The sequence below is a fragment of the Gorilla gorilla genome, chromosome 1, assembly GCF_029281585.2.
Source record: "Gorilla gorilla gorilla isolate KB3781 chromosome 1, NHGRI_mGorGor1-v2.1_pri, whole genome shotgun sequence".
In the NCBI taxonomy this organism is placed as follows: domain Eukaryota; kingdom Metazoa; phylum Chordata; class Mammalia; order Primates; family Hominidae; genus Gorilla; species Gorilla gorilla.
Window position 1 is genome coordinate 77417681 of NC_073224.2, and position 22604 is coordinate 77440284.

General features: G+C 40.8%; 1 protein-coding gene across 15 annotated transcripts in view; it reads right to left on the reverse strand.

Moving 5' to 3' along the window:
- AXDND1 (axonemal dynein light chain domain containing 1) overlaps positions 1–22214 on the reverse strand; it is a 185583-nt gene extending 163369 nt beyond the window's left edge. For 2 of the 15 annotated variants that reach the window (XM_063710556.1, XM_063710543.1), the window contains exons 1-9: positions 21787–22209; positions 21184–21386; positions 18822–18994; positions 17721–17824; positions 9025–9145; positions 8305–8390; positions 5038–5094; positions 4252–4354; positions 2422–2543 (exon numbers count right to left, since the gene is read on the reverse strand). In XM_063710556.1, the coding sequence (XP_063566626.1) occupies positions 2422–2543; positions 4252–4354; positions 5038–5094; positions 8305–8390; positions 9025–9145; positions 17721–17824; positions 18822–18994; positions 21184–21280 (863 nt within the window). In that variant the 5' untranslated portion in view covers positions 21281–21386; positions 21787–22209. The other 13 variants (XM_063710541.1, XM_063710548.1, XM_063710559.1 and 10 more) reach the window with 11 other exon arrangements.
- Between the last annotated feature and the right edge of the window lie 390 nt (positions 22215–22604).

Genomic DNA, 22604 nt, shown 5'->3' on the forward strand with positions numbered 1-22604 from the left:
GTCAGCCCCCCGCCCAGCCAGCCGCCCTGTCCGGGAGGTGAGGGGCGCCTCTGCCCGGCCGCCCCTACTGGGAAGTGAGGAGCCCCCCCACCCGGCCAGCCGCCCCGTCCGGGAGGGAGGTGGGGGGGTCAGCCCCCCGCCCGGCCAGCCGCCCCATCCGGGAGGGAGGTGGGGGGTTAGCCCCCCGCCTGGCCAGCCGCCCCGTCCGGGAGGTGAGGGGCGCCTCTGCCTGGCTGCCCCTACTGGGATGTGAGGAGCCCCTCTGCCCGGCCACCACCCCGTCTGGGAGGTGTACCCAACAGCTCATTGAGAACGGGCCAGGATGACAATGGCGGTTTTGTGGAATAGAAAATGGGGGAAAGGTGGGGAAAAGATTGAGAAATCGGATGGTTGCCGTGTCTGTGTAGAAAGAAGTAGACATGGGAGACTTTTCATTTTGTTCTGTACTAAGAAAAATTCTTCTGCCTTGGGATCCTGTTGATCAGTGACCTTTTACCCCCAACCCTGTGCTCTCTGAAACATGTGCTGTGTCCACTCAGGGTTAAATGGATTAAGGGCGGTGCAAGATGTGCTTTGTTAAACAGATGCTTGAAGGCGGCATGCCTTCAAGAATCATCACCACTCCCTAATCTCAAGTACCCAGGGACACAAACACTGCGGAAGGCCACAGGGTCCTCTGCCTAGGAAAACCAGAGACCTTTGTTCACTTGTTTATCTGCTGACCTTCCCTCCACTATTGTCCTATGACCCTGCCAAATCCCCCTCTGCGAGAAACACCCAAGAATGATCAATAATTAATAAATAAATAAATAAATAAATAAATAAATAAATAAAAATAAAAAATAAGAGACAACATCAATAAAAAAATCATTAAAAAAAAATACAAAAAAATTAGCTGGGTGTGGTGGCACACACTTGTAGCCCCAGCTACTTAGGAGGCTGAGGTAGGCGGATCACTTGAGCTCAGGAGTTCAAGGCTGCAATGAGCCAAGATCATGCCACTGCACTCCAGCCTGGGTAACAGAGCAAGACTCTATGTCAAAAACAATAATAATAGTAATAATAATTAGATAGGATTAAAAGCAGCTTAGATATTATGGGAAAAAAGATTAATGAACTTGAAGGTATAGCAATAGAAACTATCCAAAATGAAGACAAATGGAAAAGAACAAAAACGTGTATAACATTAGTGATCTGTGGGACAACTTCAGTACTAGTGGCCTAATACATGTGTAAACAAATTCCCTCAAAAGAGGTGGAGGGACAGAAAAACACTTAAAGAAATAGCCAAAAATGTTCCATATTTGATGAAAACTATAAAGCCACAGACCAAAATGCTTAATAAGCACCAAGCACAAGAAACGTGAAAAAAACTACACCAAGTCATAGCATAGTGAAACTGCTCAAAAGCAATGGTAAAGAAAAAATCTTAAGGCTGGGCTCGGTGGCTCACGCCTGTAATCCCAGCACTTTGGAAGGCCAAGGCGGGCAGATCACAAGGTCAGGAGTTCGAGACCAGCCTGACCAACATGGTGAAACCCCGTCTCTACTAAAATACAAAATTAGCCGGGTGTGGTGGCAGGTGCCTGTAATCCCAGCTACTTGGGAGGCTGAGGCAGGAGAATTGCTTGAACCTTGGAGGCAGAGGTTGCAGTGAGCCGAGATCGCGCCATTGCACTCCAGCCTGGGCGACAGAGCGAGACTGTCTCAAAAAAAAAAAAAAAAAAAAAGGAAAAAATCCTAAAATCAGCTCCAGGAAAAACACACATTACGTTTGGGGGAATAAAGACAAGGATGGCAGCAGATTTCTCATTGGAAACAATGCAAATGAGAGTAGGGCAACAACATATTTAAAGTACTAAATTTAAAAATTGTCTATATCCAGCAAAAATATTTTTCAAAAATTCTCTTATTGCCCCAAGGCCAGGTACCAAACAACCAGGGACAACCCCTATTATGGAATGCCCAGTGAAATTATCCAAACAATCCAATCCTAAGCCTACTTAACCTGCCTCACCTATTCCTTCCCAAGGAAACCACAATAGAGGTGCCTCCCCACAGGTTCCCTCCCTCTCATTACCTCATGACTGACTTGGTGTCTCCCCGCAATGGCCCTGTATGGCATGCTGCTTCTCCCCAGGGAGCTGTGAGTATAACAAAACTATAAAACTCTTTCTGGGTTCTTTCTCTTGATCTGCATCAGGTCTCACTGTATCTCACCCAAGATAATATGGCTAAAATAAAATGAAAGCTATAGACCCTTTCCATATATTAACAAAAAAGAAAAAAAAATGCAGTTAGATTACTTACGATCAGTAGAATAGAGAAGTGCACTTTTGTGGCATTCTCAAAAGTAGATATAAAGACAAATCTAATATAAAAATCAAAAGGAAACTGGACCATTCCAATAACAGCACTAACCTGACTTTAGACAGAAGTTCCCCTCTGTCTGCACAGTCCACACTGACTTGTCGAATAAGTTCATGAAATATCACGTTGTAAATGGTCTGTTCCTTCTTCAATATATGTAGCAGTTTGTGCATCTGTCAGAAGGTAAGTAACATAATCAGTACTTATTACAGTCTTAGTAAAAAACATTTTAGGAGGTTAACACCTTGAATGTAAATAAGTTTTAGAAACATGTTGATTAATTTATTTCACTTACATTTTCATTTATATATATACAAAAGTGATATTTGATTTTTAAATGTTGGTCTGCCCAGGTGCAGTGGCTCACACCTGTAATCCCGACACTTTGGGAGGCCGAGGTGGGCAGATTGCTTGAGGCAAGGAGCTTGAGACCAGCCTGGGCAATATGGTGAGACCCTGTCTGTACAAAAAATATAAAAATTAGCCAGCCATGGTGGCATACGCCTGTAGTCCCAGCTACTCGGGAGGCTGAGGTGGGAGGATCCCCAGAGCCCAGGGAGGTTGCAGCTGCAGTGAGCCATAATCACAGTGTACTCCAGCCTGGGTGACAGAGTGAGACTTTGTCTCAAAAAAAAAAAAAAAAAAAATTGGTTTAATCATGTGCCTCTTTATCTGATGCACTGAAAAGGTCACAATATGACTTCTATGTTATAGCTGCCAAAAATAAAAAACCCCAATCTAAAATCATGACGATACATCTGACAAACCAAAACTGAAGAACATTCTACAGAGTAACTGGCTTGTGTTCTTCAAAACAACAAGGTCAAGAAAAACAAAGAAAGGCTGAGAAACTGTTTCAGATTAAAATTGTCTAAAGAAACATGACAACTAAAAGAACTATGTGATCTTAGATTCTGGACTAGGAAGAAAAAATAGCTATTTTTAAAAGCCATTACAGAGACAATTGATAAAATATAAAATTTAAATGTGGTCTGTGTCAGATAATACTATCATATCAACATTAAATTTCCTGATAACTATATTATGGATATATAAGAGAATGTCCTTGTTTGTAGGAAATATATCCTGAATATCTGGGTATTAAAGAGGCATGATGTCTCCAACTCACTCTAAATGGTTCAGAACAAAGTGATGCATATGTAGACAGAGAAGGAGAGAGAATGAGAAAGCAAATAGGGCACAATGTAAATAACCAGATGGAGAATCCGGGTAAAGGTTACATAGCAGTGTCTTGTATTGAACTTTTTCTGTAAGTTTCCAATTCCAAACAAATAAAATATATAAAACAAAAAAGAAATAGCCCTGATAAAGAAAAAGGTCTCTATCTATGTAAGACTAAAAGAGTTCTTTCTTAAGTAGAAAATAAAAATTACAAGTGGTGGCCTGGTGCGGTGGTTCATGCCTGTAATCCCAGCACTTTGGGAGGGTGAGGTGGGCAGATCACTTGAGGTCAGGAGTTTGAGAACAGCCTGGCCAACATGGTGAAACCCCATCTCTACTAAAAATATACCTGGCAGTGTTTTTTAGTGTTACATAAAATAATAAGGGTCTTACAATCAATGATACCTTATATTTGGTGAAATAATAATACTAACAATTAATTATACAGTGTCTACCACATGCCAAGAACTGTTCTAAGCACTTTACATTTATTACGTCATTTCATCTCCACAAAAACCCTATGAGGTAGGTGATATTATTATCTCCAATGTTCAGATGAGGAAACTGAGGTACAAATACATTAAATGACTTGTCCAAGGCCATCAGTAAATATATGGCAGGGTCAGAATTCTAACCTAGGCAATCTGCCTCCTGAGTGCATGCTCTTAGCCACCAGGTTGCATTCGGCTTTGCAGTTACCTTAGTTGGTCCCGTATATTCCTGATTTTCCACACCAGCCCTCTCTAGCATAGCATCCATCACATCATTCAGCTGGGCCACTTCTACTCTTTTATTAGGTTTCCTAAAAAATTAAGGTGGCAGACTTATGCAATTAACATTGCAGCAGGGAATTCTCAAATGGCAAAAAGAATATAATATGTGTAAAGAGAATATATATGCTCTCTGGGATATTAATGGCATTTTAAGCATTAGACCTGTGTCTATTAATCTATTGGGAGATCAATAATATAGTAGAAAAAAGCAAGAAAAATGCAAATAGTATGATTCTCTTTTTCACAAAAGAAAATAATGCTTCCCCCCAAAAAAATCCTATATACCTATCATATAGGAGTGTAAGAACATAGAAAAAGAAAAATGTAGGGAAATAAACATCAAACTTTTAACATTGGTTACCTCACAATGTGAGAGAAGAAAAGGGACAAAGAAAAGGAAAAAAAAGACTATAGCAAAATGGAGAAATACTAATGGTTAAACATAGAATATAAAAGTACTTTATCATATTTAAATATTATGCTATATATGTAAATATGTAAAATTTAATATGCAATTAGACAAATGAAATATATAAACATTGAATATACAATTGTAAAAATGAAAACACTGATTAGATGATGAACTTGTAGGCAATTATTGCCTTGGGTTGCTGCTATAATTTTAATAATTTTGTTTAATAAAGTACCAAGAAATGTGTATGTATATAGGTATTCTTTCTGAGAAAGATTTTAGAAAATAAACTGTACTTACATGGATGGGAAGAGCAATAGCCTGTTTTCACTATCTGTGAGGAGAGTAGTGTATTTGCTACAATAAATAAGATAGGTAAATGTTATTTTAAGAAAATTTTCTGGCCTGTTTATCAATTAGCACAACTAACCCCCAGAATCTTGGTTTCTAAGTACCATTCTCCACTAAAAGGAATGAGTACTGCTTGGAGAAGTGACTCACCACCCATTCCAGGGCTGGAGTTGGAAAATACAAGATGAACCTGGAAGTCTTATCAAGCCAGAAAATAAGTGTTCAAATAATCATGGGGACATGGCCAAAGAACACAAGAGAAAGCTCAAAGGAGCAGCCTTTGGCCATTGGCCAAATCTGGAAAAATTTGAGCATCAAAATAATGGGCCGGGCATGGTGGCTCACACCTGTAATCCTAACACTTTGGGAGGCTGAGGCAGGCAGATCACTTGAGGTCAGGAGTTCGAAACCAGCCTGGCCAACATGATGAAGCCCCGTCTCTACTAAAAATACAAAAAAATTAGCCGGGCATGGTGGCAGGCACCTGTAATCTCAGCTACTCAGGAGGCTGAGGCAGGAGAATTGCTTGAACCTGGGAGGCGGGGGTTGCAGTGAGCAGAGATCGTGCCACTGCACTCCACCCATGACAGAGCGAGACTCTGTCTCAAAAAGATAAAAAATAAAAATAAAGGGCTGGGCGTGGTGGCTCACGCCTATAATCCCAGCACTTTCGGAGGCCAAGGCAGGAGTTCAAGACCAGCCTGGCCAACATGGTGAAACCCCGTCGCTACTAAAAATACAAAAAAAAAAAAAAAAAATTAGTCAGGTGTGGTGGCGCGTGCCTGTAATCCCAGCTACTCAGGAGGCTGAGGCAGAAGAATCACTTAAACCCAGGAGGTGGAGGTTGCAGTGAGCCAAGATCACGCCACTGCACTCCAGCTTGGGCAACAACAACAGCAAAACTCCATCTCCAAAAAATAAAATAAAATAATGATAGTAAAGAATTAAAATCCATCAAATAAAATAGAAATCCATTATTCCATATGGTAAAATGCCAAATAACAAATTGGCAGAAGAAATAATGATTATACAGAAGAAATGATGAAATTTTTAAAAATTCATCAAGGCCAGGTGCAGTGGCTCACAGCTGTAATCCCAGCACTTTGGGAGGCCGAGGTGGGTGGGTCACCTGAGGTCCGGAGTTCGAGACCAGCCTGGCCAACATGGCGAAACCCCATCTCTACTAAAAATACAAAAATTAGCTGGGCGTGGTGGCAGGCACCTGTAGTCACAGCTACTCGGGAGGCTGAGGCATGAGAATTGCTTGAACCCAAGGGGCGGAGGTTGCAGTGAGCCGAGATCACACCACTTCCCTCCAGCCCAGGTGACAAAGCAAGACTTTGTCTCAAAAAAAAAAAAATCAGCCATGTGCTGTGGCTCATGCCTGTAATCCCAGCACTTTGAGAGGCCAAAGTGGGCAGATCACCTGAGGTCAGGAGTTCGAGACCAGCTTGGCTAACATGGTGAAACCCTGTTTCTACCAAAAATACAAAAAATTAGCCAGGCGCGGTGGTGCCTGCCTGTAATCCCAGCTACTCAGGAGGCTGAGGCAGGAGAATCGCTTGAACCTGGGAGGTGGAGGTTGCAGTGAGCTGAGATCATGCCATTGCACTCCAGCTTGGGCAATAAGAGCAAAATTCCGTCTCAAAAAAAAAAAAAAAAAAGTCATCAAAAGATCTATAACTAATGGGTTGTTAGGAAATACACACTAAAGTATTTGGTGGTAGAAGTATTTGATTACTTACTCTTAAATAGTTTGAAAATATGTGCATGTGTATGCACGCTTGTGTATGTTTAAGAGCAAATGAGACAAAGTGTAAACAACCAGTGACTCAAGGTAGAGGGTATATAGGCATTCCTTTTCCCATTTTTGCAACTTTTTTATGTCTGAAATTACATTAAAATAAAAGGTTACCCAAAAAATGAATTTCATTTGGTTCTCTTGGGCAAAATATTGCTCTGAAACATACCATCACAATGAAATGCAATATATTATAACATACATATTGGAAAGACAATATCAAAAGAGTGACAGCCTCTGGATATTTTATTATAAAACCTTAGTCCAAAGTTCTCATTTTCTAAACTATAAAACATTCAAGTGTTGTTTCAGAAAATAAAAGCAAGATCCTATTTTCAATCCCATAAACAGGAATCAAAGATGACAAGATAATGAGTCTGCAATGTGGAGCCAAGCCCTGGAGCATGGATTATGAGATGCTGGCTCAGAGGGCTACTTTCCTTTGTCTCCATAATCATTGCTCAAAATCATTCCTAAAGGGCATAGTCACACATTCAAAACAAAGTTCCATTTTTTAAAAAATTCAAAATTAAATGGCAGGAAAAAATATGAATAATTTAATCACTAACATCCCAAACTCTTTTAAGTACTTTTAGTTTTTATTTTTTTTAATTTGTATCTTTTTCTTTCATTTATGTATTTTTTTTTTTGAGACGGAGTCTCACTCTGTCGCCCAGGCTGGAGTGCAGTGGCGCGATCTCGGCTCACTGCAAGCTCTGCCTCCTGGGTTCATGCCATTCTCCTGCCTCAGCCTCCCAAGCAGCTGGGACTACAGGCACCCGCCACCACACCCGGCTATTTTTTTGTATTTTTAGTAGAGACGGAGTTTCACCATGTTAGCTAGGATGGTCTTGATCTCCCGATCTCGTGATCTGCTCGCCTCGGCCTCCCAAAGTGCTGGGATTACAGGCGTGAGCCACCGCGCTCTGCCAATTTGTATCTTTCTTAATTGTATTAGGATGGCTGGCTCAAATGTTTCCTCATTTCAGTTTATATATTGCTCAGGAATATGAGTGTACTATTCTCAGGTTCTTCTACGTATGGGAAGGAGGAAACAGTTCAACTTGTCAGGTATTCTTTCTTTTTTTTTTTGTTTTTTTTGAGATGGAATTTCACTCTTGTTGCCCAGGCTGGAGTGTAATGGTGCAATCTTGGCTCACTGCAACCTCTGCCTCCCAGGTTCAAGTGATTCTCCTGCCTCAGCCTCCCCAGTAGCTGGGATTACAGGCACCCGCCACCACACCCAGATAATATTTTTGTATTTTCTGTAGAGACGGGGTTTCACCATGTTGACCAGGCTGGTCTTGAACTCCTGACCTCAGATGATCCACCCGCCTTGGCCTCACAAAGTGATGGGATTACAGGCATGGGCCACCGAGCTGGGGCAGGTATTTTTTACATATCATAGTACTCACTCATCATAACACTCCAAACCTGAAACTCCTATACTTGACACAATACGAAATTCTTCAGGAATCAAAGTATCTGTTAGTGTCTTTGGCTTAAAAGAAAAGAAAAGCAAAATAAAAGAATGAATATATTAATAGAGAAAAAATTCACTTGCACAAATCCTAATTCCTAACCTAAAGAGATACTATTTTTTAAGTTGAAAAATTTTGATTGGAGAAATAACAATATTAGCAATGTGGGTCATAGCAAATGACAAAAACTAACCAGAGCACACATCTCTAAAATAACCATAAATTAAAGAATAACCTTGGTGCTAGTATTAGTTACATGTATCCCATATATTCAGAAGTTTATTGATTCCTTTAAATTCAGCAGGGAATTTAAAATTCAACTTAGCAAGATACCAAAGGTAAGACTCCTACAACTTTATATGTGGATTTCTAAGGGAAAAACAATATAATCTCCCACGCTGTGTTTTTTAGATTAAAACAGATTAACTGTGGTTTGCAAAATGGCTTAAAATAAGACATTTTGATCTTTTCCTGCCAAATACCCTTTTCCCATTTTAAGAAGTAATTTGAAAATGCTATGAAGATTGGTGAGCAATGCAGGTTGTTATAGTATGACATTGTTTTATATTTTATATTTATATTAAAAATCATTTTAAAATGATTTTTAAAAGTAGACAGAGGGAGAGAAGATTATTTGTCAAATACTTTATTTACCTTATGGGGCACAATGACACCATCATGTGACTGTAATGAACGGACCAAATGTGGGGGACAAACTGCCTTCTCCCTAGTCTGTCCTTTGGCATATGTAACATCATACAGAAAAGAAATATCCCTAAAAAGTAAGAAAAATATATTTACAAAACAAATTTTCTATCTGGATACCACATAACAGCAGGTGAGATCCACACATATCCTTCTAATGGGTAAGATGGTCCTCTGTGTCAGCAAAACTGATCTCCTTACGTAACACTTTACTAAGACTGAGGCATTAAACATGAGTTCCCCCACATTCTTTCTCTTCTCCACCTGAAATTTCTCATTCATATCACAAACTCTTTCCTTTCCTTCAGTATCAGGTTAAAATATATTCTCTTTCCTATGGCCATTCCCTCCACTTAACGTGCTTGATTCCATCTTTGCCCATATCCTCAGGAGTCTCATTCCATCAGTCCTAACTTCTGTGTATCTCCAACTCTACATCCCCTTTGACCTATAATAAACTTTTTCCCCTTCTAAAAATCTTTCCTTGAACATGCATTGCTGTCATGTTGTGATTGTTATTATCATTATTATTATCTTGACACAGAGTCTCACTCTGTCGCCCAGGCTGGAGTGCAATGGCGCAAAATCTCAGCTCACTACAACCTCCACCTCCCGGATTCAAGCAGTTCTCCTGCCTCAGCCTCCCAAGTAGCTGGGATTACAAGCACGTGCCATCATGCCTGGCTAATTTTTTGTATTTTTAGTAGAGATGGGGTTTTGCCATGTTGGCCACGCTGGTCTCAAACTCCTGGCCTCAGGTGACCTGCCTCAGCCTTCCAAAGTGCTGGGATTACAGGCATGAGCCACCATGCCCGGCTGCTGTCATGTTATTATGATCTATCAATGGATCAATCGATTGATCTATCATCGATCACTTGTGTTAAATATCAAACTTCCTGAAATTGTCCTGCAATTTGATTTCCACCCATACCTCTCTTCTGAAACTATTTTCTAGAAAGCTGATGATGATTACCACTGCCAAGTTAAACAATCTCTTAGCAGTTATCTTCTACCACGCTTCCCTGGAATGTTTTCCAGGGTTGATCACATTTGCAACTTTTCTGTGAGTCTTTAAATTATTTCAAAATAAGAAGTTTAATAAAACAAAATAAACAAAAGTGGAGAAAAAAATCCTCTGATAACCAAGATGTGAGCAAGTGGTCTAAGCTAGGCCAAATATACTTTCCCAGGAGACGGAATCTTGAGTCATTGACTCTTTTAAGATTTCCATGACAGAAAACAATAGGCATTAACTCATCACTACAATGGTACCCTGAAATGACTGTCCATTACATCCTTCTATAAACTCCAAATGTATTTACTGGTTTACATAGTAAAGACTAATTCAGCATCTACTGCATACTTGGCACTGCGAGCTAAGAACACTAATAGTGAAAAAAAGCAAATAAAAAGTTCCTACCCTCATGGAACTGATTCTAGTGGTGAAGAATGACAATACAGAAATATTACAATTTCAAGGCCGGTTGCAGTGGCTCATGCCTGTAATACCAGCACTTTGGGAGGCTGAGGCGGGCAGATCACTTGAGGTCAGGAGTTTGTGACCAACCCGACCAATATGGCGAAACCCCATCTCTACTAGAAATACAAAAATTAGCCGGGCGTGGTGGTGTGTGCCTATAGTCCCAGCTGCTTGGGAGGCTGAGGCAGGAGAATCACTTGAACCTGGGAAGCAAAGGTTGCAGTGAGCTGAGATCGTGCCACTGCACTCCAGCCTGGGTGACAGAGTGAGACTCCATCTCAAAAAAAAAAGAAAAAACTACATTATTAAATTTGGGTGCCCTGGGTTCTAGGATTGTACATTAACATGCCCAAAATTCATTAATTTGCTCAGCAAATATTTATTAACCATATTATAAGTGACAGAAAATATGCTAGATGAAAGGAATATAGAACTATTTCTTAAAATAGACACAGTCCCTACCATTGGGGAGCCTTCAATATAGAGGGGAAGATTCGCAAACCAAAGAAAAGTATAATATAAAGACATTGTAACACAGAATAGAATGTTACTGGAACAACTAATAACAACAACACCCAAATACAGTTTAGACCAAGTCAGGGAAAACCTCGGGAGGCAGTAACAATTAGTGAGAACAAAAAACTGATTTGGATTTAGGTAAGCAACCAAAAAGTGTAGAGAACAGCATATGCATAGCTCCTGAGACACAACAGCACATGGTGACTTCGGCGAACTGAAAATGTAGTATAGTTGACCCTTGAACAACACAGCCTTGAACTGCATGGGTCTGCTTATACATGAATTTTTTCAACCAAACACTGACTGAAAATACAGTATTCACTGGATATGAAACCCTCATATACAGAGGGCCAACTCTCCATATATATACATGAGTTTCTGACTCACGTACGGCTGACTGCAGAAATTGAGTGGACACAGATTCTGGTATCTGCAGGTGTCTGGGAACCAATCCCCCACATATCCCTCAGTATGAGGGATGACTGAATATACAGTTGAAGTATGAAGAATAAAATTATTGAAATTAGAGAACTCAACACAGAAAGCCTTGCAAATCATGCTTAACATGTTGGGCTTTAGTCTAAGAGAAGCTAGAAAGGTTTTATGGATGAAATGAAATTTTAAATTATTTTAGAATGACTATAACGGTTGCAATATTGTGAAATGGTGGGAGAGGGTGTGCTTTGAGGGCAATGCCATTTGGCAGCTGATGTGGCATGTGAGGTTGGTGGAAACAGGCCAGTTCTAGTGTCCCAGGAAGATCCTGAAATATACAACATGGACCATAACTATTTTTAAACGTATATATTGGTAGTAAAAGACATCAAGCTATTGATGTCCTGCACTGTGATATTCTGGTTCTCTTGGATATGTATAGGAGAAAAATGTTAGAGCTGTATTTCCCAATCCTCCGGATTCTTTCTCTGTTCCACCCTCTTAGAGGTTTTACATAGTCACAAAGATCTGAATGAGCTGCTCTCAGGATGATGGAACAGCAGTTCTTATCACACCAATAAATGCTGGAGAAGTTGGCCATTACAATTGTTTTGTTAGCTAAAAATGATGAATGCTTCATGTACATATATGAGTGTGTAGATACACACATATGTGCGTATGTATATTATATACATATATGTACATATATGAATGTACATATATGTGTACAGTATGTACCTATATATACATATATAATGCATATGTATACATTATACATTATATGTTATACATTATATATATTTTATATAATTATACATATATTATACACACAATATTTTATGCACATATACACAAACATATAATTAAAGAATATGCTGGGGCCGGGCACGGTGGCTCGCGCCTATAATCCTAGTATTTTAGGGGGTGAAGATGGGCGGATCACCTGAGGTCAAGTGTTCAAAACCAGCCTGGCCAATATAGTGAAACACCATCGCTATTAAAAATAAAGTTAAAAAACTAGCCAGGTGTGGTGGCAGGCACCTGTCATCCCAGCTACTCGGGAGGCTGAGGCAGGAGAATCGCTTGAACTTGGGAGGCAGAGGTTGCAGTGAGCTGAGATCACACCACTACACTCCAGCCTGGATGACAGAGCAAGATTCCATCTCAAAAAAATTTTTTTTTTAATTAATAAAGAATATTTTGATTTAGTAATCATCACTCAAATTTTCTCAAGAAGCTACTTTAGGAGCCTTTTGTATTTTTTTATTTTTTTAAATAATTTATTTTATTTATTTATTTTCTAAATTATACTTTAAGTTCTAGGGTACATGTGCACAATGTGCAGGTTTGTTACATATGTATACATGTGCCATGTTGGTGTGCTGCACCCCCCATTAACTCATCATTTACATTAGGTATTCCTCCTAATGTTGTCCCTCCCCCCTCCCCCCATCCCACGACAGGCCCCGGTGTGTGATGTTCCCCACCCTGTGTCCAGGTGTTCTCATTGTTCAATTCCCACCTATGAGTGAGAACATGCAGTATTTGGTTTTCTGTCCTTGTGACAGTTTGCTCAGAATGATGGTTTCCAGCTTCATCCATGTCCCTACAAAGGACATGAACTCATCCTTTTTTATGGCTACAAAGTATTCCATGGTTTATATGTGCCACATTTTCTTAATCCAGTCTATCACTGATGGACATTTGGGTTGGTTCCAAGTCTTTGCTATTGTGAATAGTGCCGCAATAAACATATGTGTGCATGTGTCTTTATAGCAGCATGATTTATAATCCTTTGGGTATATACCCAGTAATAGGATTGCTGGGTCAAGTGGTATTTCTAGTTCTAGATCCTTGAGGAATCACCACACTGTCTTCCACAATGGTTGAACTAGTTTATCCTCCCACCAACAGTGTAAAAGCGTTCCTATTTCTCCACATCCTCTCCAGCACCTGTTGTTTCCTGACTTTTGAATGATTGCCATTCTAACTGGTGTGAGATGGTATCTCATTGTGGTTTTGATTTGCATTTCTCTGATGGCCAACGATGATGAGCATTTTTTCATGTGTCTGTTGGCTGCATGAATATCTTCTTTTGAGAAGTTTCTGTTTGTATCCTTTGCCCACTTTTTGAAGGGGTTGTTTTTTTCTTGTAAATTTGTTTGAGTTCTTTGTAGATTCTGGATATTAGCCCTTTGTCAGATGGGTAGATTGCAAAAATTTTCTCCCGTTCTGTAGGTTTCCTGTTCACTCTGATGGTAGTTTTTTTTTTTTGCTGTGCAGAAGCTCTTTAGTTTAATTAGATACCATTTGTCAATTTTGGCTTTTGTTACCATTGCTTTTGGTGTTTTAGACATGAAGTCCTTGCCCATGCCTATGCCCTGAATGGTATTGCCTAGGTTTTCTTCTAGGGTTTTTATGGTTTTAGGTCTAACATTTAAGTCTTTAATCCATCTTGAATTAATTTTTGTATAAGGTGTAAGGAAGGGATCCAGTTTCAGCTTTCTACATATGGCTAGCCAGTTTTCCCAGCACCATTTATTAAATAGGGAATCGTTTCCCCATTTCTTGTTTTTGTTGGGTTTGTCAAAGATCAGATGGTTGTAGATGTGTGGTATTATATCTGAGGGCTCTGTTCTGTTCCATTGGTCTATATCTCTGTTTTGGTACCAGTACCATGCTGTTTTGGTTACTGTAGCCTTGTAGTATAGTTTGAAGTCAGGTAGCGTGATGCTTCCAGCTTTGTTCTTTTTGCTTAGGATTGTCTTGGCAATGCAGGCTCTTTTTTGGTTCCATATGAACTTTAAAGTAGTTTTTTCCAATTCTGTGAAGAAAGTCATTGGTAGCTTGATGGGGATGGCATTGAATCTATAAATTACCTTGGGCAGTATGGCCATTTTCACGATATTGATTCTTCCTATCCATGAGCATGGAATATTCTTCCATTTGTTTGTGTTCTCTTTTATTTCGTTGAGCAGTGGTTTGTAGTTCTCCTTGAAGAGGTCCTTCACATTCCTTGTAAGTTGGATTCCTAGGTATTTTACTCTCTTTGAAACAATTGTGAATGGGAGTTCACTCATGATTTGGAGGAGCCTTTTGTATTTCTATACATTATTAAAGTACTGGGTATTGCTATGGTTTGAATGTGTCCCTTAGAAATTCATGTGTTGGAAATGTAATTGCCATTTTAATAGTATCATTATGAAGTGGAACCTTTAAGAGGTGATTGTGTTATTTATTTTTAGAAGAAGCCTGTTTTATTTACTTGTTGAAATATAATTTTTTATTAAAAATAATTAGATGGCCAGGCGTGGTAGCTCACGCCTACAATCCCAGCACTTTGAGAGGCCGAGGCAGGTGGATCACCTGAGGTCAGGAGTTTGAGACCAGCCTGACCAACATGGAGAAACCCCACCTATACTAAAAATACAAAATTAGCTGGGCATGGTGGTGCATGCCTGTAGTCCCAGCTACTTCAGAGGCTGAGGCAGGAGAATCACTCGAACCCGGGAGGCGGAGGTTGTGGTGAGCCGAGACTGCGCCATTGCACTCCAGCCTGGGCAACAGGAGCAAAACTCCATCTCTCAAAAATAATAATAATAATAATTAGAGATATGTTTTGTTTCTTCATAAAATTCTATGGTAAAACACCAGCTTCCACTCTTCTGGAAAATCTAATTTTATTTAAAAAAACAAAAAACAAAACAAAACAACTTTGATTCTTAATCATAACATAATAACTGGATTTTATTTATTTGTCTTTAAGAAATCCTCCAACTCATTCTTCAGCCCCCAGATTATTAACTGAGTTCATAATTCAAGCTTTTCTTCAAATCATCATTGGTTGAGTTATGTCTATCTATAAACATGTCTTTTATCTGAAGATGTCAATGTCACCCTGTTCTGGGAGTTATTCGCACAGGTACTTCCTCATACCAGCTCCTTTAGCCCTTCCAACAATTTTGTAAATACTCAATGTTCTGCATTTGATTCTTTCCTGCTTAAAATATCTAGACTGATTTATTTTCTGCACCGAACTCTGCTGAAAGAGTTGTCGAAAAATATTACTCAGAGAATATTTGCTTTGCTGTTTTAGATTTTACTGCTGGGTTCTGGGTGATTGAGGTTGCTGGACAAGTTATCTCGTTATGAATACTATTAGTTGTGCATTTGTGCATTAGTTTTCTATTGGTGCCATAACAAATTACCACAAATTTAGCATCTTAAACAACACAAATTTATTATCTTACTGCTCTGTAGGTCAGAAGTCCAACAGGGTCTCAAAGGGCTAAAATCAAGGCGTTGGCAGGACTGTGTTTTTTTCTGGATGCTCTAGAGGAAGATCCATTTCTATGCTCATTTGGGTTGTTAACAGAATTCAGTTCCTTAAAGTTGTAAGACTGCAATCCCTGTTCCCTTGACAGTTGGCGGCTGAGCTGTCATTAGAATTCCTAGCTTCTAGTAGCCAAATTTATTTCTTGGCTGCTTTTCCCCTTCCTCCATCTTCAAAGCCAGCAATGTCAGGCTGAACTCCTCTCACAAGTCAAATCTGTCCTCTTCCTTTCTCATCTCTCTGACCCACTTGACTGCCTTCCTTTTCCACTTTTAAAGATTCAGGTGATTAGGCTGGGCCCACCCTTACAATCTAGGATAATCTATCCATTTCAATGTCCTTAACTTTCATCATATCTGTAAAGTCCCTTTTGCCAGGTGAGGTATGTATTCACAGGTTCTGAGACTACAGTGAAAATGTTTTCGTGGGGTTGAGGGGGCATTATCCTGTCAACCTGACTTCACACTTAAAAAACTCCAACTCAGAGTCATTTGACATTAAAACTTTATTTTTTGTTTTGTTTTGTTTTGAGAGGGAGTCTCGCTGGGTCGCCCAGGCTGGAGTGCAATGGCACAATCTCAGCTCACTGCAACCTCCACCTCCCGGATTCAAGCAATTCTCCTGCATTAGCCTCCCAAGTAGCTGGGATTACAGGCATGCGCCACCATGCCTGGCTAATTTTTGTATTTTTTGTAGTGACAGGGTTTCACCATGTTGCCCAGACTAGTCTCGAACTCCTGACCTCAAATGATCTGCCTACCTCGGCCTCCCAAAGTGCTGGGATTACAGAAATGAGCCACTGCACCTAGCCGACATTAAAACTGTAATGTCAGCTTAGTGCCACATTCAGATATAGCTAATTAATTTTCAAAGTACTTCAAACAACTCATAATACTAATTATTGCTACCAATAATTATAACCATGATCCGGAGGCATAGAATAAAATATAAAGCCTCAGGACATAAAAGTCAATAGGACAAGTTTCTACCACTTTTCCTTGCACTGAAGCATAGCTGAGTAATAGCACCTATACTTAAATAGCACATTATAGTTTTACAAGTGCTCTTGCATCTATTATCTTATTTGTGCTTTACAATATCCCTGGGAGGCACACAAAACTGGCCCAGCCTATTATTCCCTTTTTACATATGAGAAAATGGGGCTTCAGAAAGACTAAATAACCTACTCAAGTATGTTAAGTGTAAACATTTCTTTCAGAAGAAGTGACATTTAAGTGAGGGCGCATGCATGGAGTAAATTGATAAGTGGACAATACATAGAAAACTAGCAGGTCTCAATCTTCACAGGGAAAATGTTGACCCACTTGACCGCCTTAGAATGACTTAGAATGTTTGTAGGAATGAGACAAAAACAAATAGTATTTGCTGACTTGATCTGAAACAGTGTAAAGATTAAGGGCTCCCTTTGGAGAGATCCAGAAATTAAGCTTTTGTTTTTCAAGGTTTTCCACATCATGAAGCTATGTTACCTAGTTCTTTCTTCTAAAGATGTCCACAAAGAAGACATACACACAGATAAAAGGAGCACTAAAGGCATTCTGCCTGTTGGATCTTGTCCCTTTTACTAGGGTACAACAGGGAATAGGAGAGTATAGGGACAAGTATACGAAGGCATGCAAAAAGCAAATTTAAACCAAAAATACGTAAAGCCAGCACCTATTTCCGTCCTACTGATAATAATCACACACAAAAAGATGGTCTTTGGCCCTTCTGGATTGTATTCTGATTCAAAGATACTGTAAATTTTATCATCTATGATTCAGTGATTTTTCTAATTCTGCCCCTCCCAAGGTAATCATTCAAAATGAGAAAACAACTCTATTTATCAGCATCTACCCTACTATCTTCCTTCTTTACCTTCCAGCTCCCGTGAGGGAGACGGGATGGTCAATCAGGTATTTGAATTTATTCCTTCGAACAGGGTGATGCCAGACATGGTCTACAAGGCGTGGAAGAGTGTCCTAGGAAAAAGCAAATACACATGAATATCCAGCAGAGGGCGATCTAATCAAATAAAATTTATTAATAGTTTTAAATACTGTATTTACGTTAAGGGCACTTGGGTACTCTAAGGAAAAAAGAGAGCAGAATTCTTATTAAATGACATAAAGACTAAAACTAGAATAATTCTATAGTGAGTGAAAAACATTAAGGGTAGCAATTATCATTTTAGTAAATCCACATAAAAACAGATCAATGGAAATACTCAAGCCTTGGAAACTATTTATACAAAAGACTGGAGTTTTCAATCTAAGAAATTATTTTAAATTTTTTTTTTTGAGACAGAGTCTTGGTCTGTCGTCCAGGCTGGAAGGCAATGGCGCAATCTCGGCTCACTGCAACCTCTGCCTCCTGGGTTCAAGTGATTCTCCTGCCTCAGCCTCCCGAGTAGCTGGGACTATAGGCACATGCCACTATGCCCAGCTAATTTTTGTATTTTTAGTAGAGACAGGGTTTCATGATGTTGGCCAGGATGGCTGATCTCCTGACCTCGTGAGCTGCCCGCCTCAGCCTCCCAAAGTGCTGGGGTTACAGCCTAAAAAAATTTTTTAAGGCCAGGCATGTTGGCTCACACTTGAAATTCCAGCACTTTGGGAGGCTGAGGCGGGTGGATTGCTTGAGCCCAGGAATTTGAGACCAGCATAGGCAACATGGCGAAACTCCGTCTCTACGAAAAATACAAAAATTAGCCAGGTGTGGTGGCACAGACCTGTAGTCCCAGCTACTCAGGAAGCTGAGGTGGGAGGATCACCTGAGCCAGGGTAGTCGAGGCTGCAGTGAGCAATGATCAGGCCACTACTCTCCAGCCTGGGCCACAGTAGTAAGACCCTGTCTCAATCAATCTTAAAATTTTTAAGGCTATCTGGAATATATAATATGTGCATAATAAATACTTAAAGAATAATCAGATTCCCAAAAAATAATGTTCCCCATTACTCTACATATGTACATACAAACCTTTGGGGTTTTAATTTTCTTAGGAGGTAGTAAGTTTTCAGGACAAGGACCAGCATTGGCCGCATAGGTCAGAGAAAGAAGAACTTCTTTGGGAATGAACTCATTCTGAAGGGAAGTAGGAAGGAGTTTTGAACGATCCACCATATTTTTTTTCTCCTTTAGCTCAGGAAGTCCTAAGTAAGTAGTGGAAAAGAAAAACTCTTACTATATATTTTTTTAAGTTAGATGGAGCTTCTCAGACTGCCTCATCAATCCCATCTGTTTCTAACAGAGAGAAACATTGCTTCTATTTGACAAAGATAGTAACAAATAATATTTAAAACAGTGAACATCAACTAGTCAAGGAAAATAACATTCATCTTGCCTACCCTACTCACATTACATCAGACACAGTTTCAAAAACTCAGGTACTAAGATGAACCTGCATGATTCTCAGTTCAAAGTTGAAAACTAAACTCATTTCACTTGCTCAGGTAACTGGGAGAGCCTTAAGAAGATAGGAATGAATGTCTATTTTCCCTTTCATATGAAAATCACAAATCTCTCCCCCCAAGCTGTCAAATTATTTAGTAATTTTTTTCTTACATGAATTCAAAGGTGAGAATAATTGCATTAAATCGAGGCATTTATAGAGTGGAAAGGCTCTGGGTTGGGCTTAAAAGTAAAAATGGAACTGGGATTGTTGCAAATGAGAGTGGAACAATCTGAGCTGACAAATCTGTGGAATGGGAACTGCAAAAAGAATGTTCTACCCTGCTTGACTAGGGCAGGGGAGTAATAAAGGCAGGTAGTTGGGATAATATAGGAAAAGCCCTCCTATGAAGTCAGTCAGGTAGGGTTGAGTTGTTATTCTTCTTAATCTATGCCTGTAACATGGTATGGTTTATGTTTATTTCTATAAGGAGGTATCATGCTTTGATTACTATCAAAAGTTGTTAGGGTTTACATTACCAGATCTCCTGAGAGCTTGAGATCAAAAGAAACAGAAAAAAAAAAAAAAGTTGGGTGGGGCTTGGGGCTTTAGTACAAGGTGCAGGTGAGATGGGAAAAGCTTTAACAGAACAGGGGGTAAGGATAACACTAGCTGACTCTAGTACAGATCCGCATATGAATGAAAATCTTAAGGAATTGCTCTCATTTAGAAAAATTACTAAAAGCTAATACAAATTGGCACGTTGTACTAAATTGAGTTTCTCTTATCTCTGCTATTACTTTTTGTTTATTTATTTACTTGAGACCAAGTCTACCTCTGTTGCCCAGGCTGGAGTGCAGTGGCAAGATCTTGGCTCACTGCAACCTCTGCCTCCCGGGTTCAAGTGATTCTCCTGCCTCAGCCTGCCGAGTAGCTGGGATTACAGGCGAGTGCCACCACACCAGGCTAAATTTTGTATTTTTAGTAGAGACGGGGTTTCACCACGTTGGTCAGGCTGGTCTCAAACTCCTGACCTCGTGATTTGAGACGGAGTCTCGTTCTGTCGCCAGGCTGGAGTGCAGTGGCGCAATCTCGGCTCACTGCAACCTCCACCTCCCGGGTTCCAGCGATTCTCCTGCCTCAGCCTCCTGAGTAGCGGGGACTACAGGCACGCGCCACCACGCCCCCCTAATTTTTGTATTTTTAGTAGACAGGGTTTCTCCATGTTGGCCAGAATGGTCTCAATCTCTTGACCTCATGATCCGCCAGCCTCAGCCTCCCAAATGGGATTACAGGTGTGAGCCACTGCGCCCGGCCTATTTATTTATTTATTTTGAGATGGGGTCTTGCTCTTGTCTCCCAGACTGGAATGCAATGGCACGATCCTGGCTCACTGCAACCTCACCTCCTGGGTTCAAGCGATTCTCTTGCCTCAGCCTCCAGAGTAAGCTGGGACTACAGGCGCGAGCCACCATGCCCGGCTAATTTTTGTATTTCTAGTAGAGACGGGATTTCATCATATTTGGCCAGGCTGGTCTCCAACTCCTGACCTCAAGTGATCCGCCCACCTCGGCCTCCCAAAGTGCTGGGATTACAGGCGTGAGCCACCGCGCCCTGCCTCACTATTACTTTTTCCAAAGTTCCTTAAAGCCAAAGACCAGGAACCAAAAAATACGTAACTATTGATATTTAAAATAGGTTGAATTTAAAACCATATATAAATCAACATTTGAAAAAAATTATAAACTGTATTTAGATGGAGTAGTGAAACAGTACGCTGACTCAAAATACTGTAAAAGGAATGACTTCTTGCTTTATTTAAGCAAGTGTGTTAGAAAAATGTAGCCAATCAAGGTATTCTGAATATCAGATTTAAAAAACCGGTGAATGGAAGGTGATTTCTGTCTTACGGCCATGACTGTTTATGATTTCAGAATCAACGAAGTTTACCTCTTGTCCCTTCCTTGGCTACAGACACTTTTAACTTTTTGCTCTCAGATGCTGATGTAGAGTTTAGCGGGGTGGAGGGCGTTTTCGGGAGAGACATAATAAACAATGCCTCCTATCTCTTTAGTAATTTGAAATAGTCCTCCGGAAAGCTAATTTAGACACAAATCAGCGCCGCACTGGGACTTACAGGCTGCCACATAGTCCTGCAGGCAGAGGAAAAAAGATTAAAAAAAAAAAAAATGACAACTATTGAGTACTTAGGTTCAGATCGCAGTTTAGAATTCATCTAGCATGGTTTTCCTTCTTCGGGGCGACCTCTATGTTCTGGGGTTATCTGTCGCGACTAAGAAGCCTTAGTGGACCGTCAAGTCAGGGTCAAGGAGCAGGGCAGGAAGGACCCGCTCGGCGGACCCCCCAGACGGCCGGCACCCCTGCTGGGGGACACTCACTGCAGGCGGCTCGGCTGGGGACCCCGACCTTCCCCACAGGCAGCGCTCTCGCGCGCCAGTTCCACAAACTCGCGAGTTGGGCAGGCCTCGCACTGCTTCTTGGTTTAAAATGACGGGAAAGGGACACCCGCGATCCTACCCACACATTGCGTACCCGCCCAGCATCCGCTCACTTCCTCCTTTGCTGGAACGCCTGTTTGTCGTCATACAAACCCAGGGCCCCGAGGTTTAGCGCCCTCGATAGGGGCTGCCTTCAGCGGTGCCGGCGGAGGAGGGAGACAGCTAAGACAATCCCTACAGCCTCTCGGAGTTTCTTGTGTTCTAAGTCACAGCATAGGTTCAGTAGCAAAGGAGAAGAAAAACGTTTAATCCGGCCGTTGTCACGGAATCCGAAAGTGTCTCACGCCGGGGCTTCCTGCCGCGGGCCAGGCCAGTGCGCAGGCGCCGGTGGGGGTTAGCTCGAGGGGCCGACCCCTGTAGCCCGTGACGCACACGGGTTAAGCAAGGGTCTTCTGAGTTGTTTCCAACTTTCTAGCTCTCTTTTTTGTTGCTTTGCATATTTTTCTTTCTCTTTCTTTCTCTTTTTCTTTCTTTCTTTTTTTTTCCCCCTGAGACGGAATTTCCCTCTCGTCGCCCAGGCTGGAGTTCAATGGTGCGATCTCGGCTCACTGCAACCTCCACCTGCTGGGTTCAAGCAATTCTCCTGCCTCAGCCTCCCAAGCAGCTGAGACTCCAGACAGACGCCACCATGCCCGGCTGATTTTATATTTTGTTTTTTGTTTTGTTTTGTTTGAGACAGAGTCTCGCTCTGTCGCGCTGGCTGGAGTGCAGTGGTGCGATCTCAGCTCACTGCCACCTCCGCCTCCCAGGTTCAAGCAATTCTCCTGCCTCAGCCTCCCGAGGGACTATGGGGGGGGGGCCACCATGCCCGGCTAATTTTTGTATTTTTAGTAGAGACGGGGTTTCACCATA